The sequence below is a fragment of the Entelurus aequoreus genome, linkage group LG15, assembly GCF_033978785.1.
Source record: "Entelurus aequoreus isolate RoL-2023_Sb linkage group LG15, RoL_Eaeq_v1.1, whole genome shotgun sequence".
In the NCBI taxonomy this organism is placed as follows: domain Eukaryota; kingdom Metazoa; phylum Chordata; class Actinopteri; order Syngnathiformes; family Syngnathidae; genus Entelurus; species Entelurus aequoreus.
The window spans coordinates 34,767,082-34,788,241 of record NC_084745.1 but is presented as its reverse complement, the minus strand read 5'-3'; the positions used below and the strand labels follow the sequence as shown (position 1 = coordinate 34,788,241).

General features: G+C 41.2%; 1 protein-coding gene and 1 long non-coding RNA gene across 8 annotated transcripts in view; one reads left to right on the top strand and one right to left on the bottom strand.

Annotated features, from left to right (window-relative positions):
- Positions 1–17,027, top strand: part of sulf1 (sulfatase 1) — a 177,444-nt gene extending 160,417 nt beyond the window's left edge. For 3 of the 7 annotated variants that reach the window (XM_062021269.1, XM_062021271.1, XM_062021272.1), the window contains 9 exons: positions 1,223–1,430; positions 2,030–2,276; positions 2,352–2,448; positions 2,518–2,612; positions 5,551–5,625; positions 6,259–6,431; positions 10,132–10,274; positions 10,341–10,464; positions 15,379–17,027. In XM_062021269.1, the coding sequence (XP_061877253.1) occupies positions 1,223–1,430; positions 2,030–2,276; positions 2,352–2,448; positions 2,518–2,612; positions 5,551–5,625; positions 6,259–6,431; positions 10,132–10,274; positions 10,341–10,464; positions 15,379–16,163 (1,947 nt within the window). In that variant the 3' untranslated portion in view covers positions 16,164–17,027. Of the gene's footprint in view, positions 1–1,222; positions 1,431–2,029; positions 2,277–2,351; positions 2,449–2,517; positions 2,613–5,550; positions 5,626–6,258; positions 6,432–10,131; positions 10,275–10,340; positions 10,465–13,081; positions 13,116–14,968; positions 15,020–15,378 lie in introns of all 7 variants that reach the window. The other 4 variants (XM_062021275.1, XM_062021274.1, XM_062021276.1 and 1 more) reach the window with 4 other exon arrangements.
- LOC133630040 (uncharacterized) lies at positions 7,509–21,132 on the bottom strand. Its single transcript, XR_009821182.1, has 5 exons — positions 21,040–21,132; positions 20,858–20,973; positions 17,748–17,863; positions 17,586–17,654; positions 7,509–9,079 (listed from the first exon to the last, which is right to left on the bottom strand). It is a non-coding gene; the product is annotated as an uncharacterized LOC133630040 (long non-coding RNA).
- Between the last annotated feature and the right edge of the window lie 28 nt (positions 21,133–21,160).

Genomic DNA, 21,160 nt, shown 5'->3' with positions numbered 1-21,160 from the left:
AGTCACTTTTGCATATTAGGGGAGCTTTGAATATGGAATAGCACATGATTTGGTTAACTTTTGTCTGCATTTCATTTTCATCTGTGGCTGATACTTTTCTGGCAGTTACGGTGCAACATGCAGCAGAACAATACAAGTTGTTGTATGTTGCAGGAAGCGCCCTGTTGTGGCAACTTAATGCTAGCCAAATCCATTTTACGGCAACATAAACGAGTGAATGCATTTCACTTTGAGGTACTGAATGTGTTGGGCGTATAGAACTCCAATCAAATGTGCTCACTCACATGAAGAAAAGGGTGCAGAAACAGGGATTACAGTTGACATCAGTCTCATACATGGCGCTTTAAGGGCAGGCAATATCGTTACTCACTTCATAAAGGCTGCAAAAAGTGTCAGCTCATCAGGCTAAGCAAGTCGAGAAATAAACACAATGCTCAACAGTTCAGATCAAATGCAATTAAAAATTTTGATCTTTGGTTATTTTCTGAATACTTAGCGTCGACTTCTTGCAGAGTCTGTCAAGATCAAATGGCTGATTTATTATCATTTTTCCCAGTTTATTATAGTTTGGATCCTGCATACTCGTGATGTCAGAGTGGTGTGAATGGCAGTGTGAGGGCAATGTGGTCTTCCCATTTGTCTGCTCTCCTGAACCACCGCAGTGGTTCTCGTCGGACCTTTTTTACAGGGGAGGAAGGGAAGGTGCAGTGGAAGCCGAAAGAAAAACAGATTGTTTTCATCCCATTGCGGTCGCTCGCCCTTTCGTGCTCCTGACATATCAGCTCTGTTAGACCCCCGAGCTCTTCATCACCGTGCGAGCCTTCCAAGAGAAACCCGATAGGCCTCATGGTCCTGCGTTTGCACCTTCGTTCCCACACTCCTGCGCTGCGCTCTGCAGATGTCTCTCTTCCACTTCCGCCATTCATTTCATCGCTTGCACAGAAAGACAGAGGATGAGCAAGAGGGTGTTTCTTTTGTAATTATCTGCTGACGCACTTGGCGTGGACATGTCGTGTGAGCACGATGAAACCAAAGCAGAGCCTCTCCGACCTGTGCGGTCACTTTCTGTCCTGTTTTGCGTAAGACATGAGTCAGAAGCATTCCTCTGTCAGAGCTCCAGAAGTGCAGTCAGAATCCATAGGATGTGGCGCACAAGTGCCGCAAAAAATTAGCTTTTTGCGATTGAAGGAAGGAAAACCCTTGACAGGCTGTTTCTTTGCAGAAGTGGCACTGCGTGGAGGAGATCACCGGCAAGTGGAGGATACAGAAGTGCAAAGGCGGCTCCAAGGAGGGCCCAAGGAAGAGGGCTCGCAGCCTCAGGCCCCGCAGCAGCTATGAACCCCAGGGGAGGGGCTGCAACTGCGGGGACGCCCTCTACAAACCTCCCAGGATAGAGCGCCGCTCCCACCGGCCGTCATCCTCCGGCCAGCGTAAGTATAAAGATGCAAACATGTATGTCATAGTACAATGTGTGACGCCCTCTAGTGTCTCATAGAGTCATTACAATGCATGGATTCTTCTGCAATACGTATGAATTGAATGCCCTTATTTTAACTTCGAGCGAATTAGATGTTTTGATTGGTTTGATTGACATTGGTTAATTTTAGCAAAAAAACTGAACATTTTCTAGGTTGCAAATGCTGAATTAGAGGATCTTCTGTGTGTGCAAACATTTTGAAGATGCTACTAGAACAGTGGTTCCCAAATTTTGTTCACCAAGTACCACCTCAGAAAAAACTACCACCATAATGACCAACATTATAATACACTAACGTAGTAGGCTTAAGTATTCATTAAAAACAAGACAGACGTTTTATTTAACAAGTGTATTTCATATTTTGGCCACTGCAATGTTACACACAGTTTGAACAGTAACACTGTGTTTGAATATCGGACAATAAAACACTGTACTTTAATCAAGTGATTTTTGGTTACACCACTACTGGCACACATACCACAGTTTGAGACTCTCTGTACTAGAAGAATAAATCGCACAAAAATAAAACTTTTATCATTTTTTAAATTTCAGGTTATCGTCCACGGTTCGTTCACACACGGCCCACTAGATCTCTCTCTGTGGAATTTGAGGGTCAGATCTACGATGTGGACCTGCAAGCTGATGACCAGTCCGCCGTGCGCCACCGTGCCATCTCTAAGCGCCACTACCCCTCAGAGGACCCAGATTTGGACTCGGGCTCGTATGACGGGTCAGAGGAAATGCTGGCAGACGACACCAACACGGTGGGGTACCCCAAATCCCTAAAGGTTACACACAAGTGAGTCCCAAAGCCCCCTTTTGACATGAATGTCTCCGTAATGTGTAGGTGTGACATATTTGGTGCCTTTTGCAGGTGTTACATCCTAATGAATGACTCTGTCCACTGCGAGAGAGAAATCTACCAGTCCTCCAGAGCCTGGAAGGACCACAAGAGCTACGTGGACCAAGAGGTGGGTTCATACAAGCCACCATGCACACTTAGGACACAAGACGTGATTTGTGTGTCTGTCTGGTTGCAGATAGAAGTACTACAGGACAAAATCAAAAATCTGCGAGAGGTCAGAGGCCATCTGAAGAGGACGAGACCTGAAGATTGTGATTGTGGAAAGAAAAGGTGACCACTAACTCTGCTTTTTCTGGAAAACAAAAACTCTATTTGTCATAAATATCGAGTCTCCTAAGGATTTCACATGACATTTTGTGTTTGTGTAAACTTCTACTCCTTAACCGCTGCACAAAAGAGTGAACGTGTCAAAACACTGCTATTAGTTTGCTGACATATACACCACATGGTGGCGCTGTTGTTAAACCTCCTAAGTTAGCTTGACTTGATTGCTGCATAGCTCAATGCACTCTGCAAAACGTTTTTTTGTAGAGTTTTGTAATTTTGCTTACACAACTTCATGGACTGACTAGAACATGTATGTGAACATTTTTGGAAAAATATGGCCGCCATCAAGCATACTTGCCAACCCTCCCGTTTTTACCGGGAGACTCCCGGTATTCAGCGCCTCTCCCGATAACCTCCCGGCAGAAATTTTCTCCCGACAAACTCCCGGTATTCAGCCGGAGCTGGAGGCCACGCCCCCTCCAGCTCAATGCGGACCTTAGTGGGGACAGTCTGTTCTCGCGTCCGCTTTCCCACAATATAAACAGCTTGCCTGCCCAATGATGTCATAACTGTAGAATGATCGAGGGCGAGTTCTTGGTTTCTTATGTGGGTTTATTGTTAGGCAGTTTCATTAACGTCCTCCCAGCGCGGTAACAACACACAACAACAGCAGTCACGTTTAGTCTACCGTAAAGCAGTTCGTCTGCCGTAAACAGCAATGTTGTGACACTCTTAAACAGGACAATACTGCCATCTACTGGATAGCCTCCAGAACACTGAAATTCAAGTATTTCTTTTATGTATATGTATAATAAAATATATATATATATATATACGTATATGAAATACTTGAGTTGGTGAATTCTAGCCTAAATATATTCCCCTCTTAACCACGCCTCCCGCCCCACCCCCGACCACGCCCCCACCTCCCGGTATCGGAGGTCTCAAGGTTGGCAAGTATGCCATCAAGTCAAATCTAATTGACCATTTGTCTAATGATTATAAAACTTTAATCTTGTAAAATGTCTTCTACATGTTGACACATACTATATTTGTTTTGATTACATTCTGTCTGTTTGTTTATGTTCACTTCCTGTGTGGAAAGGAAGAAAGCATTGTGTTGGGAAAAATAATATCAACAATCAATTCCTATATATAAGATTATCAATATAATTAAAGAATTGGTAGTATAAAAAACGACTTGCAGTATTAAGGGAAAGTAAAAATAAAAACATAAGTTTTAAAAATGTGATAAAAGTAAGGATGTTAATAGGTAGGTTAAGCATTTTTCAATGTAAAAGAACAGAATATACCATACTTGCAATTAATTCTGGGCCTCCGATTTTCCTTCATTCTGTACTTTGATGTCAGTATGGCTGTGAAATGGTCTTAAATTGTATTCATTATGGTCGTCACCTATCTGTGTTGGCCCTGCCATCAGGTGGGGACTAGGGCCGCACAATTTTCAGAAAAAACCTAATTGCGATTTCTCTCACCAAAATTGCGATTGCGTTTCGATTTGCGATTGTTATATTTTGTGCATAAAAATGCTTAAAAGTATATGAAAATGTGAAAACAAGTGAAGCAAGACAAGTCACTTTTAGACTGCCCAATGTCCATCAACACATTCTTGTCTCTAGGTGCCACACATTAGAACAATATGCAGTAAATTTACTTTAAAAAATATTTGGCTCAGAGCTTTTGTCTACAGCATGCTCTTAAACTGAAGAAATAACAGATAAAAACAAATGAAACTAATAAACTTATAGTAAGTAAATAACTATTTAAAGGACATAAACTTAATTTTCTCATTATTCTACAATTATTTACCATTGTACTGTAATTGGAAGGTAAATACCTTCTAGTTAACTATATAAATTTAAAAATATATAAAATGGACTCTCATTTTCGTAAGCAAAAATTTAACAGAACATATTAAAGTGCATTTTTCCCAGTTGGAAAAACGAGGTTGGATGTTGTATTTTTGTAGGTTGCTGTCACTGATCACAGCATTCTCTCTCAATCTTCTTTTATTGGGCGTATATTGCCCATCCAATTTGAAGCGGGACATTTGGCTCTGTGATTATATTTTTTCCTCCTAACTTGTGTTACTTTGCGGCACTGTTCACTGGCGAGTCGCAGGTAGCGAGGCTCTTTGTATTTGCTTCCTGTGTTTGTAAAGCTGGCGCCCTGCGCTCCGCTTACCAAGACAAAGATTGTGAATGATTGAAGAGAGCACTCTCTGCCTACGGTTAAATAAACGCGCTCAGGTGCTTAGAGCGATGCAAAGCGTGAGACCTCTTTTTTCCTGTTTGAAGCGAGAGACAAACAAAGGCGATGCTCAACAACTCTGATTGGCGAACATGTCTGTCACTCAAATTCCGGTGAAACCTCAGCCTATTGCGGTTATTTATCACTCTAATTAAAACCTCAATGTCTATTCGATCTCGATTAATCGTGCAGCCCCAGTGGCGACTTGTCCAGAGTGCCCGAGTGCAGCTGGGATAGACTCCAGCCACCCCGCGACCCCGAGAGAGACAAGCGGTAGAAGATGGATGGATGGACGGTTTTGAAGTCTTAAATTTGACATATTGATACGTGCGGAAACAATGGAAAAAAAAAAAAAAGAGTAATAAAATAATAAATAAGTAAATCCAAATTAAAAGCATTAAAAAGAAATATATAAACACTGGAGTATAAAAAGGATTTTTCTATTTTTTTCCTACCTGTTTTACTTTGGTGTGTTCTGTGCAGCTATTACTACTGCTGCCTTGTGTACTGCATACCATGTTGTTGCTGTTGGAACCAGGGATCAATAAAATGTTATTTACAATAATCTCCTCATCTAACCACGCGCATGTCTTCCCAAGCTTTTTAAACTCAACCCACAAATATAACTTACTGACATAATAGTAATTATAATAATATGTGTTTGTACCAGCAGTTATTACAACAAAGGAGACAGAAACAAGGCAGAGAGGCTGAAGAACAGGAATGATCAACTCCATCCATTCAAGTGAGTTCCTCCTCCTCTCTGTTCCATGAACAATCATGTCTCTGCACATCCATTCAGCGTGGTGCAGCTACTTATGACTTCTTATTCGCAGCAAAAACAGATGTCTTCATAACCAGAAACATTTATTGGGGCAAAGGATAAATTAGGAAAGAAATAACATGTGGCACATTGCGACGGAACGTGAGAAGGAAACTAATAAAATCCCCCAAAATCTTCTTTTTTTTTTTTGGTCACGTTGGCAAAATTACACTCATAAATTGCGGCTGTAGTGTTATTGAGTTTGACTGTACACTGTCTCATGGTCTTGAGTGGCGGGTTTGGATCCAACTGTCATGGAGACTGTTGGGAGGGGAAATGACACAGCAGATTAATGGGCGAGGACCTGCAGTGTGTCTGGAAGTGATCAGGTCGCATGCAAAAAGGGGATGACTCACCAGCACAGACCAAGATCCATCATGCACTTGTAGCAGAGACACTGGGCAGAGTGTGCAGCAACACAAAGCAGCTGTTGTGTATGATAGGATTGAGGAGGACAGTTCATGTGGCGTGCGCTTAAACACACCATTCTACGCTTGGCCCACCATGCCGAGGCTGAGCTGACATCATCTTTAAATGTTTTATTTTTTTGCACAGGGAGGCCGTGCACGAGCTGGACGGGAAGGCGCAGTTGTACAACGAGATCCGCAGGAAGAAGAAGGAAAGGAAGGTGAAGAAGCGGCTGAGGAAAGGAGACGACTGCAGCCTGCCGGGCCTCACGTGCTTTGCGCATAACGACGACCATTGGCAGACTGCACCCTTCTGGACTTGTATGTATTTACTCCATTAACCCCAATGTTCCTAGACAACAGTCAGCCGTATATACAGTATACTAGGGGTATTCCGATCTTATATTGATATCATATATCAATGCGATATCCGCAAAAAACAAGCATGGACTTGGATCTAAAGTGTCTGATACAAGCAGTCCTGCGGTGCGTTTACTTGTGCAAAGTTGGACAGCCACCTAACATCTAAATGTTGTCCAATAAGCACACAAGTCGTATTTTAGTGAAATTATTTAAAAAAGGTAAACATGGTAGGCTATAGGTTACCAGGAGCTAGCAGCTACACAACAGCTAAGCACACAAGCTAGGCATATGTAATAAGTGTCCTTAATTGAACAATATTGCAGTCTAAAGCAGAATATTTGTCAATCTAAACAAGTCTAAAATAATCCTCCCCAAGGTTTCTCATAGTCATTCACATCGACGTCCCTTGTGTGGGCTCTATGCCGAGGATGTCGTTGTGGCTTGTGCAGCCCTTTGAGACTTTTGTGATTTAGGGCTATATAAATAAACATTGATTGATTGATTGATTACCTACAAATACAAAGTCTCCAAGCCAGAAAAGCGTCTTATAAAGTACTCAGGAACAAACATGTCCGCATCATTCAACGTACTCCGTCATGCCCTTTATGTAATGAATATTATGACCACTAGGTGCTGCCAAAACACAAATTAACATTCCACTTCCAAAGCATAAATCTGTCATAAGGTTATTGTTTTTCATACATGTGTACTTTAATGCCTAAAAGCAGTGGTTCTTAAACTTTTCTTACCAAATACCACCTCAGAAAACACTTGGCTTTCCAAGTACCACCATAACGACCAACATTAAAATACAATAAAAACAAGGCAGAGGTTTTATTGAAGAAGTATAATTAATCATTTGGCCACTGTAACATTACACACAGTTTGAACAGTTACACTGTGTTTGAATATATCGGAAAATAAATCACTGTGATTTAATCTAGTGATTCTTTGGCGTAACACTTGTAGTACACGTACCACTGTTTGCCTTAAGGTAAGGGTTTTTAATATTTACCATTGTTCTTTGTTTGACTAATTTCGTTTGATCAAACATTGTGTACAATTGTTTACAAAATATTACAACTCTGCACAATATGATTCCTACTGTTATCGTATCAGATGAATATATTAATAAGGTAATCCAATATTGGTATCGTATCAGTAGTAAAAAAGTTGTATTGGGACACCCCAACAGTATAAATGCTTTTTAAATGTGAATTGCACCCACTTGAGTTAGTGCCTCCCTTTCCGCCATGTTGCCAAGATGGCGACTGTTGATGGTGGTCAGGGTGCATCCCTGCACACACGTTTTGTTCAACAAAACTGCTTTAATAAAAAAAAAACAAGGCACTTTTTTCATCAGTTAAAATGTCTTTAATGGACCTTTAAATTAGCCCCAACCTGTTTCAGCCAACAGGCCTTCATCACATTTTGAAAGTACATTAACTGACCCTAAAACCTAGAATAGCACCAAAAGACACACCCAGTGTTCAACACAAACACACACCGACAAAATAACATTTGACAAATATGTCTGTGAAATGAATGTCCTTATTTCATGTTGGGTGTTTTGTGGCTTGAAGTGTTTGAATCCAAAAAGTGTCACATTAGTGTCAATTATTATTATTGAAATCCCAAAAATGTAGAATAGACTTAGACTTAGACAAACTTTAATGATCCACAAGGGATATTGTTCCACACAGTAGCTCAGTTACAATGATGGAAAGTGTAAGGATGGAAAGGACAATGCAGGTATAAATAGACTAAATATAGCGATATAAAATATAACATATATACGTAATATTTACATAATATATGTACAGTATATTATATATACTGATATATTATATTATGTCTATATCATATATACAAAATATAACAATTACCATGTACGCACATGACGACAATATACAGTATATGTGACAGCTGCAGCATAAAGTAGAGAGTAAATCCAGCAGAAAATAGACATTAAAAAAAAAGAGAAATAGCTAACATGTCAGGTGTCAAGTAATAGACAGATATCATCTATTGCTGTATGGCGAGTGATTATACAGCTGGATGGAGTGCGGAATGAAGGAGTTCTTGAATCGCACAGTGCGGGAAGGAAGCTGAAGGAGCCTGTTGGAGTATGAGCTCCGCTGTCCCTCAATTGTCAGGTGGAGTGGTTGGGCAGGATTGTCCATGATGGCCAGCAGTTTGTCCAGTGTCCTCCTGTCCCTCACTGACACAAACGCCTCCAACTGCGTGCCAATAGTTTGGCCAGCTTTCCGGATCAGTTTATCAATCCGGTTTGAGTCCCTTTTGCTGGTGCTGCTCCCCCAACAAACCACTGCAAAGTACAGGGCACTGGCCACTACAGACTGATAAAATATTTCCAACAGCTTGCTGCACACATTTAAGGACCTAAGCTTCCTCAGGAAAAAGAGTCTGCTCATGCCCTTCTTGTAAACAGCTTTGCAGTTGTCCTTCCAGTCCAGTCTGCTGTTCAAGTGGACTCCCAGGTACTTGTACTGCTCCACTACTGCCACCTCCCGTACCCTGGATCTTGATGGGCTCCACCGGGGTCATTCTCTTCCTGAAGTCGATGACCAATAGTTGCTGTTTTCCTGCACAAATAGCATAATTATGCCCCACCAAGCTGTTTTGTAGCCGCTTTTTGTCATCCAAATACAGAAAATATATGCGAATATTACATTCTAGCCTATAAACAACAGATATTGTCTTACAGTTGATCAAATGGTTAATTTAAAATCTGTATATATTGTCTAAACCAGGGGTTCTTAACCTTTTTGACCTCAGGGCCCAACTTTTCCACTACAGAGGGGCCCGAGGTCCACTCAAATATTACCATTAAATTAGTAATCTTACTCTTGGTTTTAATCATATTCAATAATTATATTTAACCTACTGACAGTTTACAACCTTGTCAAATAATATGAAACCATGTTTTCATCACAAAGATTATTATTTAACACATAAATCTTCGGGTTAGGCTGATTAGAAAAATAAGTACTAATCAAATATACTGCATAAGAAGGGACTCATTAATGACAAAAAATAAATTTACATAGTTAAAATGCTGAAATAAACAAAATTGATAATGAATATATTTCTAAACTTAACTGTCAATAACATTTGATTGCAAATTAAAATACAGCATCACCACTTCAGTCATAATTGTTGCACCTAAACTTCTCTGTGACTTTAGCTCCAGACTTCTTCTGTTTGTTTGAGATTGTCATTACTGCCACAAGTGGTGGAAAAGTGTATTTCAACTGAGTACTGCTGCGGCCCATACAGCTGAGATATACTGTATATTTTTGGCGGCCCAACAACGGTGAAGAAACACTGGTGTAAAAAGTGTCTTGTTTGTCATATATTAGTGCAATAATAAGTGTTACATCTGTACGAGCCATTTTTCATGAAATCTAAATTGAATTGAGAATTGGATTGAATTATGTAACCAAGATGGCGACTCTTGACGGGGGGTTAGGGTGCATCACTGCAGACTCATTTTGGGCATAATGCTTTCATGTGAACACACTCCCAATGCTAAGTGCAGCCTTCCTTTTCCAAAACAAGCGTAGTCGTCTTATATTCATGGCCGTCTTATATGGAGGTCAATGATCCAGTCAGTGACGTGTGTCCACCCCTGCAGTGGGTGGGTTCTGCGCGTGCACCAGCTCCAACAACAACACCTACTGGTGCCTGAGGACCATTAACGAGACCCACAACACGCTCTTCTGCGAGTTCTCCACCGGCTTCCTGGAGTACTTTGACCTCAACAGTGACCCCTACCAGGTGCGTGCTCCACCGCCTAGCACATCTCTCTCCACGCCCTCCTCTTAAAGAACGCCCGTGTCACAGCTGACCAATGCCGTGTACGAGGTGGACAGAGACGTGCTCAACTCCCTCCACGCTCAGCTGATGGAGATGAGGAGTTGCCAAGGCTACAAGCAGTGTAACCCTCGACCCAAAGGCTTGGATGCAGGTAAGCCCTTCAGACTCGGGTGGTTGCTATGACGACATGACTCAAACTTCCCCACACAGACTGGAGCTGATGTGTTTTTGGTAGTCTTGTAGTGTTTTGCACAAGTCTGCATGCTGCATGCGTTTGGGAATGATCCACTCTCTCTCAGGTGGAGTCGACACTCTCCTACTGGATGTTTCATTTCCTACGCACGCACACACGCACACACACACACACACACACACACACACACACACACACACACACACACACACACACACACACACACACACACACACACACCTCAACTCCTTCTGTTCTCCTGGAAGCTACCCCACACACACACACACACACACACACACACACACACACACACACACACACACACACACACACACACACACACACACACACACACACACACACACACACACACACACACCTCAACTCCTTCTGTTCTCCTGGAAGCTACCCCATCTAATTACTGCAGTGACTACAAAGATAGGCACACAGTATTTCAAATATAGGGCTGCTAGTGGCGCCCCCTACTGTTTGACTCAATACATGCAGGATGTGGTCATAGTAAGTACAGCTGGGGAGTTCAGAAGTGCTATTTTGAATAGAATAATGCCGTCAAACAATGAACATTTCCAATTGAATGAATCACAAAGTTGCTTTGGGTTCATTTAGATTATTACAAATCAGTACAATTTTTGGTGTTTACGTTTGCATGAGCAAAGAGACACAAGAGACAAGTAATATCTAAAACAGGTGTCCAAACTTTGAAACACTTTGTACATTAAAGATGCTAAAAAAACAACAACAATGTACATCAATATATGCTAAGCTAGCTGAACAAAAAACACCCACGTTAGCTTTGTGCTGACAAAGAAAATTAGTGTAAGACATACAAAAAAGTGAACTTGTGCGATTCACCACAAAAAATATTGCATTAATCCCATATATACGCAGATTAATCACACAGTTTATTTGGCTAATTTATCTTCTGTCAATACTAACAATACAATTGTATTTGTATCAGGGTCTTTTTTAATTTGTTTGACATTTTTAGGTTAATTTAAGAACATACAAGTGACTTTATACTACTAGTATTACTTGTGATTAATCATGATTAATTGCTTGTAACGCCTCTTCTGATGTACAATGGTTTATTCTTTTACTTACACTCTGTTATCATTAGCCTAGTGATGGACCCAATAACTGAATACGTGTATTTACAGTAACTATATGGAGGGGGTGAATGTTTATTTGGACAAGACAAATTGCACTTAGCATTAAGTAGAAAGGTTGTTCTATAAAACTTGTAGTATTGGTGCACTAACGGGAAAAAGGGGGGAAAGTTACATTGCAAAAAGTACTAATTTAATAAATCCCTCTGGTCAGCAGCACAAAGCCAATGCACGAGTGTACAGCTGTGGTAATGGGTACATTCGCACCCACCTGCACAAATGTACTTCAAAATGTAACAATCAAAATAAGTATGACTTTTTTTTCGTTTACTAGGGCATGCATATATATTATGCATTAGTTTGACCATTTAAAATCAACGATAATAAAAAGAAGATGCTTGGAAATAGCATAAAAATGCCCCAAAAGCGTTACTTTTTGGTGTAACCATCATGAGCGTTCTGTTCAGGTATATTTCTTTTATATTTTGATAAATCATCATATTTATGTATTACTAAATTTAAATAGGTATTGATCGATCTTTAAGCTGTGTGTACTTGATTTCAGTTTGCTTTTGACATCTTATTTAGAATTGTTGTTGCAACTTTTACAACCTTGTGTTGCGCTCATGATGGCGTAACCAAACTACATTTCATTTAATGATCCTATTTTGAATATTTATTCCCTTTTTTACATTTAGTATATTTAAATATTCATTTATAAACATTGAATACATTTCAAATAGCAATAAAATGCAATTGCCTTCATCTTATAGGGTAATGTTTAGTTAGACCAAGTCATGAGCGTAACACTAAGCTTCATCACTTTGACTTGTAATATCTCTAATTCTGGTGGTGTTTTATGCTTTTTTCTTTTTGGAACATGTACTATACATATAATACAATAATGTCCTATATAAAATTATGTTTCTAGCAATACTTTAATTTTGCCTTTGAAAGTAACACTCCAATGTCAATTAGTGGAGCTGTACACACTAGCAAACAATTCATAATAGCCACAATAGACTGCAAGATTATAATAGCAGACAATCTTAATAGCACACCTGACTTCTACTTCCAAGCTGGAAAGGAAAACTGCTTCAAACTTTATGTTGCTTTTTTTAACTTCAATTTCCCATAGAGAGCCAATGTTAGTTGACATGTTTGTTTCTGCAGCCTGTCACCATGGCAACACGACTCCGACAAACTCCATGATGGTTTAATCCGTGTTAGTTTTAACAGCCTTACAATACAATTAATTTGCTGAGCAGGAGAAAAAAAACAGCCCCTCTCTCTCTTTCTCTCTCTCTCTCCCTCACACCTGTTGCTTGTGACATCTCTCCAAGGTGCATGAAGATCTCCAGTGTGAAAGATTCTATTGATTTTGTTTCCCTCCCACGTCTCCGTGAATCCATGCATTAACAACGGACTGCTTTTATTTTCCTGATCAGGAGGTAAAGATGGAGGAAGCTATGAGCCACTCAGGTATCCACCCAATTTTTGTCTCTTATCTGTGGCTTTTTCCTCCCCTCTTGTTTTGTTAACACCTGCATGGGCTCGCTAATAACCTTCATGAAGTGGCAGCTGCTGTCATGTCGCCGCACGCTGGAGAACACGCTAACATTTCTTCCATCAAAGCAGCTTCATTGTTTGTTTGATTTCTCTCCATCAAAGGGGATTTGTCTTTGCAGCATCCGAGTTGACGTCATGTGCACGTTCATGACATGCATGACGTCATGCCACCATCAGCTTCATCTTCACTCACCTTCAGGGAATAGTTTGACACTTTTAGCTCCTTGCTTAGCAATGCTAAGCTAACAGTTTGCTGTCAATTTGATCCAATGCTCCTTTTTCCACCGCTAAGTACTTCTCACGTTAACCACTACTTGTCGCTCCAGCAGATCCGTAAACGGCCGTTGCCAATGTAACGTTTCAGGCAATAAACTGGCTGAAATAACTGCTGATCCACAGTCTCCACTTGGCTGCGGCAGCCCTAAGTTGTCGGTAGGGTAAAGACAAGTGCACAAAAGCAAATGCACATGCTAATGTTAGCTGGTGCTGTGTCTTAGCCAAGGCTTTTTTTGTTTGTCTCCACTTTGCTCTCCGGTTTTTTCCCTGCCCACAGTCTCCTCTTGGATAAAATTAGTCTATTGAGTGGCTGTGAATGTACTAAAATAAACAGCCGACATTAGCCATCGCTGTGTCTTAACAGCAGATACTGGAATATTACACTCCAGGTTCCACTTTCACGCTGCCCACAGTCTCCTTTTGGATCAAATCTTACTTCCTATGCATGGCTGTGAATGTACAAAAATAACCACTCGACGTAGTGGTTGCTGTGTCTTAACCTTGATGCTGCATTATTACACTCCAGTCTCTACTTTCTTGATGCCCATAATCTCATCTTGGATAACAGTTTTCTCGTACATGGCTGTGAATGTACAAAAATAAATGTAATCACCCGAAGTACGGTAAGCTGTTGCTGTGTCTTAACAGTAAATGCTGGAGTATTACTCTCCTGGAGCCACTTTCTTGTCGCCCACAGTCTCTTCTCGGATTAAACTAGTCTTCTAATACGTGACTGGGAATGTACAAAAATGAACACCCAACATGAATTATATTTATATAGCGCTTTTTCTCTAGTGACTCAAAGCGCTTTACATAGTGAAACCCAATATCTAAGTTAGATTTAAACCAGTGTGGGTGGCACTGGGAACAGGTGGGTAAAGTGTCTTGCCCAAGGACACAACGGCAGTGACTAGGATGGCGGAAGCGGGGATCGAACCTGGAACCCTCAAGTTGATGGCACGGCCGCTCTACCAACCGAGCTATACCGCCCCATAAGACATAAGCTGTTGCTGTGTCTTAGCAGGTAGATGCTGCAGTATTATATACTCCAGTCTCCACTTTCTTCTTGCCCGTATTCTCTCCTTGGATAAAATTGCCAAAATAAGCACACATGCTATAACATTAGCTGTTGTCGTGTTTTAGCTCTGGATGCTGCAGTATTATAATCCGCAGCCTTGTCTTTCCTGCTGCCCACAGTCTCCTCCTGGGTAAAACCCTCTTACCGCCATTGTTGTTAATGCATTCAGTGCGGCTTGCTTTTTGCAGTCTATGTTCCCAAACGGAGCCGAGACGCTAACTTGCAGTGGGAAAGCGACAAAAATGTCAAACTCTTCCGAGAAGGTCTCACTCACGTTCACCATCACAGTTTTCATCCAAAATGTCTGCCATGTTTGCTGGTGGCCATCATTGAATTCTCCTTTCAAAATACCAACTCTCCCCCTTGCTGACCTTTGCCCTTTTGACCTGTGTTTGTGGCACCTGCTTACCAGGCGACAGCAGCACCGAAAGTGGTCAAAGAGGAGACCCAGCCTCTCCTTCCTGTGAGTCCTGAAGCTCCGCCCCCTCAGTTTAGTCACACTATCACATCAGTTTGATGAACGTGAATCCTTTATTGGTATTACTTCCAGAAAGCAGTTGTTGCCCAACGCTTTGCTTTCTGTCCTGTCTTCTTCTGCTGGTGCAAACAACAGATGTGCCTTTTGGTTGTTTCATTTCCAGGTTGCAGATTCTCTTTGATTTTTGTGCAGCTTTGCGGGAGAATGTCACACACAGTATCTCCTCTCTGCTGTGTGACACCGTGCGTGTGCGTGTGTGTGTGCGTGTGTGTGCTGGAGCCTAATATAGAAGAAGAAAAGCATCCGTGTCCTGCATCCTAACATCCTTGTCTCCTCCTGGGCAGCACACAGCCAGTTTGGGTCGGACGACAGAGTTAAACTTCCCAACTTGACGGACGAGGACGTGAACTGGCAGGGCCTGGAGGATCTGTACAGCATCAACGAGAGCCTTTACGACTGCAGGCCCGACTACAGTCCAGGTCCTGACGACTGGGCCAACTTCCAGAAGGACGTAGATCACGCGTTTGCACGCCTTTTGAACAAATTCAACCAAACACTAATGCTTGACGACTCCGCCCTGCTCGAGCTGGGCTCTGGGGGCGGAGACCTTGAAGCGGGCAGCGGGAAGGAGCCATCTTGGGGCGGGGACGTCCGGTCCGGCCGCACCGCCTCCATTCCCTCAGCCAACCCCACGACGGATTCGCTCATCAATGACCTCCCCGAGAGGCAAACGGACCACCCCCGGACGGCGGAGGGGCCCCCCGCCCGAAATGGGGCCCGGGTGCAGCAGCTGGAGGAGATGGACGGAGACGTGTTCAGCGGCAACGGGCTGACGGAGTTGGACACGCGACACGACGCCCTCCTGCGCACTCACAACACCCTGCTGCCACACCCGACCCACATGGAGGGCGCTGGCCCTTACCGCGCCCCGGGCCCCAGTGATGACGAGGAGGAGGACATTTTCCAGGACCAAGGCTTCCTCCCTCTCGGCCCACACACACTGAGGCCCAGCGTGCGGCCCACCTCCACCGCACAGTCCCCGCCCACCACGCAGACTCCAAGTTCAGTGGCGCTTCCGGCCCCGCCCCTCATGTTGGTCTACGAGGGCAGCGGCGCTCCCAATCTCTGATGGTCGCCATAGAGACAGACACGTGACCATGTCAGTTATTCAGACTTTAAAAGTAATGTTTATTTTTTTACATTAGCGAACAGTGTTATGAGTTTTGAAATATATATTGTAAATGTTTAGAGAAAAGCCTTCATGCAGCTCAGTGTTGGATAACATCTTTCACCTTTTTATGAGGAAGCAAGCAGCAGTCAGTGAACGCACCGTTTAGGGAACATAGACCACAAATGCACTTTGGAGCTTTCCCGACCTTAATAGTTCTTATTTTCATAACCATTCTATTCTTATTCCTCCCAAGACATTACAATATTTTTTACACTTCAAAATGTTTGAAGAGGGAGGGGCGAGAAGAATTGGATTGAACTTTATTGACAAACCCTTAACAAAAACAGTTTCTGACAGTTTGATCACTTTGCACATTTACTGCATGTGCTCCAAATGTTTGACTTTTAAAAGCCAGTGTTTGTTTCATCAACATCGCTGTTATCCCAACTGACTTGGAGTATGTGTGTGTGTGTGTGTGTGTGTGTGTGTGTGTGTGTGTGTGTGTGTGTGTGTGTGTGTGTGTGACCGAGCAAGCGGTTGCTGGAAAGCCATGAAAATAAAAAGCAGTCTACCATTGGAGTTTGGTTTTTCCAGATGTCACCGACAGACCGTAAACGTACCGTCGACATTTACAAAGCCATGACATTTCAATCCCTTCCTGTTAAGCATTCTAATGTTGGCAGTTCACCATTAAAGACGTGTTTGGAAAAGCAACCCAGTGTTTCCTCAAACCGCCACATAGGTGACATACACAACTGCCACAACACTTTCATTTATCATTTCATTACAATTATAATATCAACTAGGGCTGTAAAGTGATTATTTTTTTAAAATCAGATTAATCACACTAACTCATAGGTTACTTGCATAAATATAAACTTTTTTTTTTTAATACCCTAATATTTGGATACAAATTCAATTTTGTAGTCAGAATGTCATACAGGAACATTTTCTTAATGTTTTACTGAACTGCAAGTCATTGATTTGCTCAAAACTTAGTGACAGTGTCCAGTAAGAATTAAGCGCACTTTTTTGGTCATAAATATTTCCTGCTTAACTTGACAGAATAAAAATAAACATGTTTGTTTAACAGGAGTTTGTCCTGCTTAACTTAAAACAGAACACATTCAGTTTTATGGTAAAGCAGGTCTCCAACTTTCATCACAATTAAAACTACTGTGACAAAAACAGAGGTGAGATATTTAATTCACTAATTTGACTGGCAACATTTTAAATGTGCTTTATTTATGAAGGAGATCTCTCAGCGAGATTATTGTCTCGATGCTATGTTGTGTAATTTAACATTAAATAAAAGCATCTCACGCCTAGCTCATTAAAGTGGAATAAATGACACACTACTAATAGTTTAAAGCCACATACCTCTCTTCTCCTAGCGAAGGGTGCAAACTGGATGTGTAATATTCTCATTGAATGACGTGTGCGGACCAACTGCACTCAGTGACGAAACAAAAACGCTCACATAAATATTGTGCTTATTGCAAACAGACAGCAGAACACTTATTTTAACTTTTGTACACTTACTTTAGTTATTTGCTGCACTGACAAGATTGCTGCTCAGTGCATGTTGGTGAAACTTCCGTGTCAAAACTGGCGTGTGACGTCACGATTTACCTTTTTCTTTTACAGGGTGCACCAACCTGGGAACATGAAAATAAAATAATCAGCTGTTGGCCACTTAATAAAAATAATGGACAATGTGCATCCCTTGACAGCTCAATACGGAATGCCTACTTTTGCTTCTAAATACGGGACGATTTATTTTTCAAGGGAAATTTGGCAACCCTATTTAAGTAGCATTCATGCTAGCAGCACCATCCTCACATTCATGTTTCTCTGTAAGATGCTATTTTAAACTTGATGTGCGCAGATAGGAAAGTTTGTCGCTGCAATACTAATGAATTACCTCAGTTTTATCTAAAGTTCCATCAAGGTTTATTTTGAAGAGAAAGTGGGCTCTATCGCTGCCGTGTGATGTTATCACAGCCTGTGTAATGCACGTTGTGTTTAGGCACCGGTCAAAACATACACTTTGATTAATCATCATTCATTTATGAGAACGTGATTTTTTTTTTTTAATTAATCACATGCGTTAACATTGACAGCCCTAATATAAACAAAACAATTGTCAAAATGACACCATAGCCAAAATCACGATAACATGACAAACTTAACCAATGTGAACATAGTAGATTTAAGCATAAAATAAAATAGAACAACAAACGTAAATACACATTTTTACAAAGGAGTTCAGGGTGCACATTGTGCCGCCAACCAAATGCGAGCACTGCACGGAACTCTACTACAAAAACGATGGTCATGTTGACTTAAGCCTTTGAATCTTTGTTATTTTATCCGTTGAGTGGATAATTTACAGTGAAAGACGATATTGTGTGTCGCAACTCGATCAGTCTGACGCCATCTGCTTCCAGCCCCAACAGGCGGGCTGATTGCTTGCACCTATGCTGATTGGAGTAGCGGCAGCCAAACCAAAGGGCGCTTAAAGTCAGCTGACACGTCATCTTTAAACAGTGTTGTGGGACGCGAGTTACACCTGAATTGCTGTTGCGACATCCAGTGGACACTTTTAGATCAGCAGTTTTTTTTTTCATTAAAAATTCACAGCTCATTTTTATACTTGGCAAACTCTTCTTGCGGGTTGCAGAGCAGATTAAACATGTTCGTCTGACACGTTACTACAAGAATGCCTGCAGGAGGTTTTTTTTCTTATTAAAAATCGACAAAATTAAATATATATAGAAATATTTTGAAAAACATTTGTACAATATATAACCCTTCCAGTCTTAAGTAATGTAAAAACATTTCTATTTAATGTAACATGTACGTTTTAGTTTTGAATATTAGAAATATTATTAATACCGATAGCTGAAAATGCTGTATTTCACACATTTTTTAAAAAATAAATTGTACAAGAAACCCCGTGCAATTGACTTAAAATAAAATGTTATGAAGCTGCATTAAAAAAAATCCTCAATATAATTAATGCAGAGTAAATATGTAAAACTCCTGATAATTGCCTTACCCCCATAAACACCTGCTGCTCTTTGAATAAACGCTTTCAGTTCGATCGTCATTTGCGACATGAAAAAAGTGAAACATTCTGCACACGACAACAGCAATCCTCTCTGTGTCCACTGGAGGGCGTGCCAATAGAACTTGTGACTTAACTGTTTCTGCTCTTTGGTAAAATATCTTAGCTGTATCATCTCCTGTTTATATGATATCATGTCCGTACAAGTGATGAGCATATTAAGCGCAGGCACGACAGTATTATGACATGCGCAGTCGGCAAGGGGTGCTGCCTTTAGGAACTGTTGGACATACCGCCACTCATTTTCAAGGCATGAAATAAATGAACTTGCTGGACGTTTGTGTTGAACGTGACAACTAATAAGACTAATTAATCATTTCTATACCCGAAATATCACTTACAGTCTTGGTCAAAAGTTTACATACATTTGTAAAGAACATAATGTCATGGCTGTCTTGAATTTCCAATCATTTCTACAACTCTTATTTTTTTGTGATATAGTGATTGGAGCACATACTTGTTGGTCACAAAAAACATTCATGAAGTTTGGTTCTTGTATGAATTTATTATGGGTCTACTGAAAATGTGACCAAATCTGCTGGGTCAAAAGTATACATACAGCAATGTTAATATTTGGTTACATGTCCCTTGGCAAGTTTCACTGCAATAAGGCGCTTTTGGTAGCCATCCACAAGCTTCTGGTTGAATTTTTGACCACTCCTCTTGACAAAATTGGTGCAGTTCAGCTAAATTTGTTGGTTTTCTGACATGGACTTGTTTCTTCAGCATTGTCTACAACGTTTAAGTCAGGACATTGGGAAGACAATTCTAAAACATTAATTCTAGCATGATTTAGCCATTCCTTTACCACTTTTGACGTGTGTTTGGGGTCATTGTCCTGTTGGAACACCCAACTGCGCTCAAGACTCAAACTCCGGGCTGATGATTTTAGGTTGTCCTGAAGAATTTGGAGGTAATCCTCCTTTTTCATTGTCCTATTTACTATCTGTAAAGCACCAGTTCCATTGGCAGCAAAACAGGCCCAGAGCATAATACTACCACCACCATGCTTGACGGTAGGAATTGGTGTTCCTGGGATTAAAGGCCTCACTTTTTCTCCTCCAAACATATTGCTGGGTAATGTGGCCAAACAGCTCAATTTTTGTTTAATCTGACCACAGAACCTTTCTCCTGAAGGTCTAATCTTTGTCCATGTGATGTCAGCTTGCCAGAAGCTTGTGGATGGCTACCAAAAGCGCCTTATTGCAGTGAAACTTGCCAAGGGACATGTAACCAAATATTAACATTGCTGTATGTATACTTTTGACCCAGCAGATTTGGTCACATTTTCAGTAGACCCATAATAAATTCATAAAAGAACCAAACTTCATGAATGTTTTTTGTGACCAACAAGTATGTGCTCCAATCACTCTATCACAAAAAAAATAAGAGTTGTAGAAATGATTGGAAACTCAAGACAGCCATGACATTATGTTCTTTACAAGTGTATGTAAACTTTTGACCACGACTGTATGTTTAAATGTGCCCCTCTAGTTAAACATGTGTTTGAATTTTATTTCACCTCCAACGTAGTTTGCCAAGACAGTGGTCCTCCAGGACATTTGAGTATGGAGCGAAATCTTCTCAACTCGACCCAGGATCGCTCAATGGTTGGCTCCCGATCGCCAACTTTCAAAGCTACGTTAGAAAGACACAAAGACACTTCATGACCCGTGATATTGATCGATTCCCGATCAAACCAACCTGATGGTCGCTGAAGTGCTGCTCCTCGGCCTCCTCTGGGTTCTTGTAGCTGAACTTCTCCACACAGCCCAGGATGTCATTCAGCAGCTTCCCGCAAACAGAGTTGGAGAATATTGAAAAG